The 10,677-nt window shown below is 50.4% G+C and overlaps 1 protein-coding gene across 1 annotated transcript; it reads right to left on the minus strand.

The window, feature by feature from the left end:
- Positions 1-963: 963 nt before the first annotated feature.
- Positions 964-9,675, minus strand: LOC136533584 (F-box/FBD/LRR-repeat protein At3g26920-like). Its single transcript, XM_066526140.1, has 4 exons — positions 8,664-9,675; positions 8,052-8,207; positions 7,895-7,954; positions 964-1,232 (listed from the first exon to the last, which is right to left on the minus strand). Exons 1-4 carry the CDS (start codon positions 9,597-9,599, stop codon positions 1,173-1,175), a joined length of 1,212 nt encoding a protein of 403 aa, XP_066382237.1. The 5' UTR covers positions 9,600-9,675; the 3' UTR covers positions 964-1,172.
- Positions 9,676-10,677: the final 1,002 nt, after the last annotated feature.

Raw genomic sequence — 10,677 nt, forward strand, 5'->3', positions numbered from 1 at the left:
AAGGGAAGCTGGTGGCTTCACCAGCAACTTTGTCGTCGAGCACTTGGTCATCCACGGTGATGGAGACACTAGAGAGGAAGTGCCGACCACTCCAGCAACACAGCCGAGCACTCCTAGGGCAGTGCCGAGCACTCCGGGAGGGGTGCCGAGCACTGCAGAGGGGGTGCCGAGCACTTCATCAGCTGTGCCGAGCACTCGGGGAGGGGTGCCGAGCACTGCAGAGGGGGTGCCGAGCACTTCAGTAGCAGTGCCGAGGGGACCACCGATCGAGTTCACCTCCCCTCCGAGCGACATCAGCGAGTTCGTGGATGCTTTCCACGACGGCGAGGAGGTCCGGTTCCGTAGGCTAGACAACATCGTCGGCAATGCATGGGCCACAGGCCTAGCGAGTCGACTGCTCGATGATCCAGAGCTGCTCCTTGTTAGTGCCGAGCAGCCACCGACGTTCGCAGTGGCTGAACGCGACGCCAATTGGCGACGGGCGATGTTGGAAGAGATGAAGGCCATCGAGGACAATGGCACATAGAAGCTAGTAGATCCACAAGTGGGCTGCAGGCCGATCGGCTTGAAGTGGGTCTATAAGGTGAAGTGGGACGAGCCGTTCTAGCAGGAAACAGGATGCAATGGCCCCGTGCAGCCTTAGAGTAGCCGGTGAAGGATGCTGATTGTCGAATAGCTCTATATGTGTAGTTCGAGCCAAAAATTGCTGTTTCACAGTAACAAATACGGCAACCATGCCTTGGTTTTCAGGAATTGCTGGAATCTCAAATCACCCAAACCTGCTACTCAAAGTGTGGAAAAACGTGCATTCTTTACACTTGTGGGTACAACAAAACAAGGGAAACTAAGCCTAAATATATGACTATGAACGAAGCAAGCATATTCATCAGGAAGTTATACTAGGTACACAACAATAGAAAAAGTGCATCCAGAATGAAACCAGTCGAAAGTTGAGACTCATGCATTCAAATGTATGTGCATCCAGAATGAAACCAGTTGAAAGTCGAGATGATGCATTCAAATGTATACATCATGCAAAGTGCAATTGATCCAAGTTCAGCTACAGTCATACAAGCTACCCCTGAATTCGGGAAACATGATTGAGCTAAGAATTAGATAGACAAAAGCCAGCAATGCCATTGCTGCAAATTTTATGACAAATTTCTGAATAACTAGGAGACAGTAGAGATGTCAGTGGCATCAGTCTTCATCCATCTGCTCGAAACTGAATTCTGTACAACCATTAAACAAAAGTGAGTATTAGAGAGCCAGAAAGGCAGAAAGAGAGAAATATGATGTTCAAACTAAATTTCAGATTGCCTAGTAATGGGCCCTGAAATACAAAAAATGGTATTGCATACTTAGTATTGAAGAGCATGAAGGATGTGTTAATGGTGCTAACTGTTTGAAAGTTTTAGCTTACTATTTGGTACTTGGTAGGTTATATGTGGTGTCCCAGCTCTACACATTAAAACAGACATATAGCTAGTTGCCTCATTGGGAGTACAAAAGGAGGAACCGTCATACATTTTCTTGCCTTTGGTGCAGCGATTCTGATTTTCACCAATGGTTTAGAGAGCAGAAACAGAAAGGTCCTATTGAAATTTGAAAAGCGCCAGCTCTTGCTAGCATGGGTAGACCATTCCTTGAAAGTGGACAGATTAAATATTCTGTGGTGACAAATGCTACTCAAGCATTAGTTTTCAACTCAGAAGGACAGCCATTCATAGTCACCTTAGGTATGGGTAATAGATGATTAAAGAACAAGTTGGCTGTAGCCCCATCTGAATATCGCACAGAAACCAGGGCAATGGCTGCTGTGGTTTCTGCACCTATGCTGGCAATGGCTGATGAGAACAGGGAGCCGGCATTGTACAGTAACATTGGCAGGAAGAAGTGTGTACGATGATGCGAATAAATAGTTAAATAAAGGTAAACCAAAGTAATGCTACTATAATCCCCATTTTAGATTTTTTTAATTAATGAATCATATTAATTCCTTTTCTTCAATATAAAAATCATTATAATACTAACATGAAACTTCAACCTTTATGTTGCCTATCTTTTTGCAGGTATACATTAAGATTTAGTAAACAAACACACACACATAGTCTGCAAATATAGTAATAACAAAAAGCATCAATAGTTAACTTACTTTCAAAAGATAAAGATTCCTTCTTTTGGATGGTAACCACCACAGAAGATACACCATAGGTATTTAAGATCGTTAAAAGTCTATCAAACACTCCATCGTCCTGATATTTGACTTCAATTGCTTTGAGGCATTTAGATACCATGGATCCTTCCCATGGGCTATGGCATCTGTTAGACATAATATGCAGCTACCCATTTCTCCTTGGTTGGAGACTGGTCGGCTCGGCCGACCACTCCCTGTTGGGAGTTGGGGACTGCTCGGCTCTGCCGACCAGTTCATGTAGCTGTAGCAGTATAGAAATAAACCATCTCTAGTACATTAGTTGGTAGCTATTACATCAGTCATGTCTTGGTAGTGGGCTGAGGTAAGCTTTGTACTGCTAGGAGTAATTGGTATACTTTGTACCTTAGTAGTAGGTAGTTGGTGTACCATGTACCTTAGTAGTAGGTAGTTGGTGTACTCTTGTACTCAGAAGTAGGTAGTTGGCAAACAACTATATACCTAGTAGAGGTACACCTAGAGTTGTATATATTCCATCCAAAGGGCAATGGAATACTCAGTTCAGTTGCCACACTCAGACTACAAAGCTCTGGTTCAGAGCGGCTCTGGTTCAGAGCTATAACGGAGAGCTCCGGCCAACGCTGGTGCTTGTGTAGAGTGTGTGTGTGAGCTGTTCTCAATATCTTCTTCTACCTCTAGCCATAGTGTGTGGTCGGCAACGCCGGTGAGTGGTTGGCTCACCCGTTCTGAAGATCCAAGGGCCAACAAGTGGGTATGAGAGCCGTATAAGCGCCGTCGCCGGACTAACCGCTGGCGATGACGGACGGGTTGGATTTGGGCGACAGCAGCGGCGCTGCTGTGGCTGCCCAGCCACGACAGGAGGTCGTTGTGCACACGGTGCGAGAGGTCAACGGCACCAGTTGGCCGACGCTGACTCGCACCAACTATGGCGAGTGGGCGGTGACCATGAAGGTCAAGCTCAGAGCCCGACGGCTCTGAAATGCTGTTGACAAGGGCACCGACAACGAAGAAGACGACATGTTAGCGTTGGAGGCTATCCTCGCTGCTGTGTCAGCGGAGTACAGGGAGCCGTTGGGGGCGAAGAGCTCTGCTAAGAAGGCGTGGGAGGCCATTGCGTCGATGCATGTCGGTTCCGACCGTGCAAAGAAGGCGACGGCCCAGCTGCTGAAGCAGGAGTACGCCAACCTCAAGTTCAAGGATAGTGAATCGATGCAGGACTTCTCCCTCCGCCTATAGGCGCTCATCAGCAAGCTGAGGAGCCACGGCGTCACCATCGACGAAGAAGAGGCGGTCTCCAAATACTTCCACTCCGTGCCGGCGAAATACATCCAGATCGCTCTCCATAGAGACGATGTTGGACCTGTCCACCCTCACCATTGAGGATGTGACTGGTCGGTTGCGGGCGGTGGACGAGCGCCTGGAGCAGCCGACAGCAACGATGGACAGCGGCAAACTGCTGCTGACAGAGAAGGAGTTGGCTGCCCGGATGAAGGAGACGAAGTCCGGGGAAGCCTCCTCCAGCCACGGTGGCGATGACAAGCGCCGCGGCAAGGCTTCTTCAGAGAAGAAGAAGGTCGTCCCCAACGCCTGCCGGCACTGCGGGAAGACGGGCTATTAGGCAAAGGAGTACCCAAATCGCAAGCAGGAGAAGAAGTCTAAGGCTCATCTGGCGCAGGCTGATGATGATGATGAGGCCACTCTCCTGATGACGACGTTCTGTGCACTGCACAACATTGAGGCCAAAGAGAAGGGAGAGGTGATGGCGGTGGAAGGGTCTGGGAAGACTCTGAAGGCTATCAACATCGACGAACCGCGCGCCCAAGTCCACCTTGGACGTGTGGGCAGCGAGCAGGAGTAGCGGTGGTACCTGGACTCCGGCGCCAGCAACCACATGACGGGCTCCAAGGCAGCCTTCTCCAAGCTCGACGACGACGTGACCGGCACGGTGAAGTTCGGTGACTGCTCAAGGGTGGCAATCCAAGGGCACGGCACCATCATCTTCAGGTGCCAGAACGGCGAGCACCGTGTGCTAACGGATGTATATTACATCCCGCAACTGCGTTCAAGCATCATCAGCATTGGCCAGTTGAATGAGCGCGGCAGCGAGGTACTGATCAAGGACGGCGTCCTCAGGATCAAGGACCGGGAGCAGCGGCTTCTTGCCAAGGTGAAGAGGTCCCGGAACCGGCTATACCTGCTCGACCTCAAGGTGGAGCAGCCCATCTGCTTGGCTGCACAGCGCACGAAGGAGCTGTGGCTGTGGCATGCCCGGTATGGACATCTCAGCTTCGACACTCTTGGTCGGCTGGAGAAGATAGTGACCGAGCTGCCTGACATCGAGCACGCAGGCAAGCTGTATGACAGCTGCCTGGCCGGGAAGCAAAGAAGGCTGCCGTTCCCGAAGACGGCGAAGTACCGTGTGGCAGAGGCCCTCGAGCTGGTCCATGTTGACCTCTGCGGGCCGATCACGCCGGCGACGCCCGGCGGGCGCAAGTACTTCATCTTGGTGGTGGATGACTGCAGCCGGTACATGTGGCTGCAGCTTTTGACCAGCAAGACCGAGGCGGCGGAAGTGGTCAAGAAGTTCAAGGCGCGCGCGGAAGCGGAGAGCGGCAAGAAGCTACGCGTGCTGCGGACTGATCGCGGCGATAAATTCACTTCGGTGGAATTCGCTGCGTACTGCGTGGATCAGGGCATTGTGCGGCACCACACTACGCTATACTCGCCACAGCAGAATGGCATGGTGGAGCAGCGGAACCAGATGGTGATCGGCATGGCTCGATCCATGATGAAGGCTAAGAAGATGCCAGCGAAGTTCTGGGGAGAGGCGGTGACCACAGCGGTGTTTATCCTCAACCGCGCGCCCACCAAGGACCCGAATGGCAAGACGCCGTTCGAGGCTTGGTATGGACGCAAGCCGAATGTGTCCTTCCTCAGGACATTTGGCTGCGTCGGCCATGTGAAGAACACCAAGCCTCACCTCGGTAAGCTGGAAGACAGGAGCACGCCGATGGTGCTCCTAGGCTACGCGGAGGGCAGCAAGGCCTATCGGCTTTATGACCCCAAGAGCAGCAAGGTGGTGATCTTTAGGGATGTGGTGTTCGATGAGAAGACGGCCTGGGACTGGGACAGTCCGGGCACAAGGGAAGCTGGTGGCTTCACCAGCAACTTTGTCGTCGAGCACTTGGTCATCCACGGTGATGGAGACACTAGAGAGGAAGTGCCGACCACTCCAGCAACACAGCCGAGCACTCCTAGGGCAGTGCCGAGCACTCCGGGAGGGGTGCCGAGCACTGCAGAGGGGGTGCCGAGCACTTCATCAGCTGTGCCGAGCACTCGGGGAGGGGTGCCGAGCACTGCAGAGGGGGTGCCGAGCACTTCAGTAGCAGTGCCGAGGGGACCACCGATCGAGTTCACCTCCCCTCCGAGCGACATCAGCGAGTTCGTGGATGCTTTCCACGACGGCGAGGAGGTCCGGTTCCGTAGGCTAGACAACATCGTCGGCAATGCATGGGCCACAGGCCTAGCGAGTCGACTGCTCGATGATCCAGAGCTGCTCCTTGTTAGTGCCGAGCAGCCACCGACGTTCGCAGTGGCTGAACGCGACGCCAATTGGCGACGGGCGATGTTGGAAGAGATGAAGGCCATCGAGGACAATGGCACATAGAAGCTAGTAGATCCACAAGTGGGCTGCAGGCCGATCGGCTTGAAGTGGGTCTATAAGGTGAAGTGGGACGAGCACGGCGCCATTGTCAAGTACAAGGCTCGGCTCGTCGCCCGCAGCTTCGTGCAACGCGAGGGCATCGACTTCAAGGAAGTCTTTGCGCCGGTAGCGCGCATGGAGTCTGTCCGACTACTGCTGGCATTGGCAGCAGCGAAGGACTAGCGCGTCCGTCACCTGGACGTAAAATCAGCCTTCCTCAACGGCGAGCTGGCAGAGACGGTCTTCGTCAGGCAACCTCTGGGTTTCGCCGTTAAGGGAGCGGAGCACAGGGTGCTCCGACTACGCAAGGCGCTCTAGGGCTACGGCAGGCCCCACGAGCGTGGAACGCCAAACTTGACGCCACGCTGGGCGAGCTTGGGTTCACGCGGTGCGCAACCGAGCACGCGCTCTACACACGGCGATGGGGGAAAGAGGAGCTCATCGTCGGCATGTATGTGGATGACTTGATTGTCAGCAGAGCGCGAGATGGCAGCTCGTTTCAAGATGAGCGATCTCAGCGCGCTCTCCTACTACCTCGGCATCGAGGTGAGGTAGGGGAAGCAGAGCATCTCCCTGGTCAACGCGCCTACGCGGAGAAGCTGCTAGAGCGCGGCGGCATGGCGGAGTGCAAGCCGTGCGCAACTCCGATGGAGGAGCGGCTGAAGCTGAGCAAACACAGCACTGCTGCCAAGGTAGACGCGACGCGCTACAGAAGTATCGTCGACGAGCTGCGCTACCTCACTCATAGCCGACCGGACATTGCGTTCGCGGTTGGGTACGTCAGCCGTTTCATGGAGGACCCGCGCGACGATCGCTGGTTGGCGGTGAAAAGGTTGCTGCACTACGTGAAGGGGACGCTCGATCAAGCGATCATCTTCCCCAAGAGCGGCGGCAAGGGAGGGTTGAGGCTCACGGTGTTCAGTGAGGCACCCCCAAGGCAAAGGAAGGTAAGCCGAAGCTCACTGTTTTCAGCGATGCGAACATGACGGGCGTCATTGATGGGCGACGGAGCACCTCCGGCGTGCTCGTCTTCTTTGGAGCGGCCCCGATTGCTTGGCAGTCGCTGAAGCCAAAGATCGTGGCACTATCAACCTGTGAGACAGAGTACATCGCAGCGGCCACGGCGGCGTGCCAGGCTGTCTGGCTGCGACGGCTGCTGGGCGAGCTGACCGGTGAGGAATCTCACCCGCTAACTCTAATGGTGGACAACCAGCCTGCCATCGCCCTCGCCAAGAACCCTGTCCTCCACGACCGGAGCAAGCACATCGACATCAAGTTCCACTTCCTCCGGGACTGCATCGATGGAGGGCAGATCGTCATCGAGTTTGTCGAGACCGGAATACAGCTCGCTGACATCCTCACTAAGTCACTCAGACGCCTGCGGTTTATGGAGCTGAGGAAGATGATTGGCATGAATGAGGTCAAGACATCGAGCTAGCAGCAGGATTAGGGGAAGAAATTGTTAGACACAATCTGCTGCTCCCCATTTCTCCTTGGTTGGAAACTGGTCGGCTCGGTCGACCACTCCCTATTGGGAGTTGGGGACTGCTCGGCTCTGCCGGCCAATTCCTGTAGTTGTAGCAGTGTGGCAATAGGCCACCTCTAGTACATTAGTTGATAGCTATTACATCAGCCATGTCTTGGTATTAGGCTGAGGTAAACTTTGTACTTCTAGGAGTAGTTGATATACTTTGTACTTTAAGAGTAGGTAGTTGGTGTACCCTGTACCTTAGGAGTAGGTAGTTGGTGTACTCTTGTACTCAGGAGTAGCTAGTTGGCCAACAACTATATACCTAGTAGAGATACAGCTAGAGTAGTATATATTCCATCCAAAGGGCAATGGAATACTCAGTTCAGTTGCCACACTAAGACTACAGAGCTCTGATTCAGAGCTATAGCGGAGAGCTCCGGCCAACACTGGTGCTTGTGCAGAGTGTGTGTGAGCTGTTCTCAATATCTTGTTCTACCTCTAGCCATAGTGTGTGGTCGGCAACGCCGGTGAGTGGTCGACTCACCCGTTCCGAAGATCGAAGGGGCCAACAGCATCCGTTTGCTTTAACAACAGGTTCTGGCATCTGTTTTAGATGAAAAAATATGCACAGAGGTGAACCCAATATATGTAAAGTTTTAACCGAACAAGTGATGACATAGGTAGGAAACAAATAATGGTACCTTGGACAGTTGAAGAGTAATCTTCTCTAGAATTGGTGAATGTTGGAGAAAGTAAATTAGCAAACTGAAGTCATCAGCAACACACCACTCATTGAGCGACAATGTTTTCAACTTTCTAAATATAGGGCGCCATTTAAAATCTTTTCTGCAGACAAACTGCAAATTGCAAAGGAGTGGAGTATGGTTCAAGGTATACCTTCAAAGCACTTAACTCGTGTCGTGAACACTGAATTATATATGAAATGGGTGCAGGTTTCTAGTTGCATAAGAAATTAGGTGAAAGCAGAAGCTAAAAACATTCCAAATTGTATGCTTTCGAATTGTCTAAAGTTATAAGTTCGAACATCCATGAGCACAAACAGATGTGTGCATCTTTTATAGACAATTATCACAAACTAACTACTACATGTCTACAAAGAGATATACCGATTCAAAATGTTGCTTTGTGGGGAATACAGTGTGGATGTGGAAAAGTGTAAAAGAGCTCATATGCAATTCTGTTTCAAGCGAACACAGAAGGTGATACATGTTTTCTAAAGATTACATAATATACAAGAGATATGATGGTAGGGGAGGCAGACAAGACTAAAAGCTACAAAAGTGCAAGCATACCAGTTCAGGTAGAGCTATCAACTCCAAATTCGTTGTGCCTGACCAACCCTCAAGAAGCACACACTGATTGTCTTCGTCATCCTCAAAATAGAGATTCCCATAGCATCCATCACAGTTGCCATGACCACAATCCCCGTAATAATTTCTAGGGCATTTATCACAGCATTCGTCATCAAACCGGACAAATGCTTTTGCTGGTGACGGCATGCTCTCAAGCACAGGAGTAAAGCCCCGATTGTCATATAGCTGCAAGGAAACAAGACTTGGGGCCGAAATGCTACAGCGGGGGATAATGCCGAAACTGGAGTGAGTGATTCTAAGATGTTTCACTGATGGAAACAACATCCTCTCGCCCTGGATTCTGCAAGATATCAGCTCGAGATGCTCCAGTGCAGGGCAGCCTGATAGATCTAGAAGTCCGCTTGGCAATTCCACCTCGCCTAGTTCCACCCTAGTCAGGTGCTGCGAGACGAGTGGCGCGTCAGCAGGCTCCAGCATATTCTCGGGAGTGTAGATCCAAACATTCAGCACCCGAGCTCGGTACTCCGACACTATGCTGCGGACCCATTCCTCCGCAACCTTGAAGCAGAACGCCTGCGCAGCGTGGCCACCCCGGTACGACACGAACGGGCAGCAAAATATGTCGCACACGTCCAGCGGCGAGAGGCTGTAGCGGAGGCGCAGGAAGTTGGTGACGAACCTGTGCAGCCACCGGACGCTCCACCGTTTGTCGTCGTCGCGGGCGATGCGCAGCGCGGCCGTGAACCGCCAGAGGTGGCGCCAGCGCCGGGCCAGCACGCAGGTCCGCACAGCGTCCTCCGAGGGCAGCAGCGACAACACGTGAAGGAGGGCGTCGTTGGGGAGGGAACCGAGGCGGTTGTCGTTGCCCGCCGTGGCCGACGGTTCCTCACAGCTCTCGCGTCTCCGCTTCGGCATTTCGCCGAGCAGGTGCTAAGCTTCAGCTGTCCTCAGGGAGAAGGGTTTGTGGGGCAGTACTACGGTAGTCCTTGCCCAGTTTCCATCTGTAGTGGCTACAGCTGCTTGAATCGTTTTCTCTTTAGAACAAAATCCCGTCCACAATTTAGGGTCTTGGCTGTTTGTTAAAATTTGGTAGGCCGGGCCCAAGAAAAATGACTATTCTATCTTGGTAAGTAGTCTATTTTTTTCTCTTTGATCTTTAAAACTAGATATCAAATAGGCCGTTTTCTTCTTTCTTTTGTTAAAAAAATCAGTAAATACTATTTAATGTTTTTAAATAAAAAAATATTTCTAAACTTTTAAAATCCCAAAAAGTTCCATAGATAGATTGGGATACGATAAATACAAATAAAGTATTTAGAGCTTATCAAAATGTCTCTAGATGCTTAAAAATGGGTATATCCCGAGGAAAATGCAAAAAAATATCTAAAATATCTAGAAAATTCTCAAAACATTCAAATTGTTTTGTAAACATGTTTTGAAAACTTTTTGCGACAAAAAACATAACAAGCAACCTTCATGATTGCATAGCGTTAATGCGCTCAACATTAATGTATATTGCATTCATACTTGTTACATCTCTTTTTTTTTATGTCATAAGCTCTTGAAACATGTTTGTACATCAATTAGAATGTTTTGAAATATTTTTTTATATTTTTTCCATTTTCCTAGAGCTAAACCTAATTGTTGAAGTTTTTAATGATGTTTTCACAAGCTCTAATTATTTTATTTGGATTTGTTGTATCCCAATCTATCTCTAGAATATTTTTTAGAAATTTTAAAAGCTTAGAGACATTTTGTATGCTTAAAACCTTATTAGGTATTACCGAACTTTCTGAACTAAAAATAGGACAAAATTATTTCAAAACCACTCCAGGCCATGATAGGGAAGATTTTTTAATTATTTCGAGACACTAACCATACTATACTTTCGCACTATCTAAGTTCTCGGTCTAGGACAACTTTTGGCACCCACCTGTTGTCACAGAACCGACCAATTTATAAGAGCACAAGTACAATGGTAATCCGCAAGTGG

The sequence above is a fragment of the Miscanthus floridulus genome, unplaced genomic scaffold (assembly GCF_019320115.1).
Source record: "Miscanthus floridulus cultivar M001 unplaced genomic scaffold, ASM1932011v1 os_1001_1_2, whole genome shotgun sequence".
NCBI classification, from domain to species: domain Eukaryota; kingdom Viridiplantae; phylum Streptophyta; class Magnoliopsida; order Poales; family Poaceae; genus Miscanthus; species Miscanthus floridulus.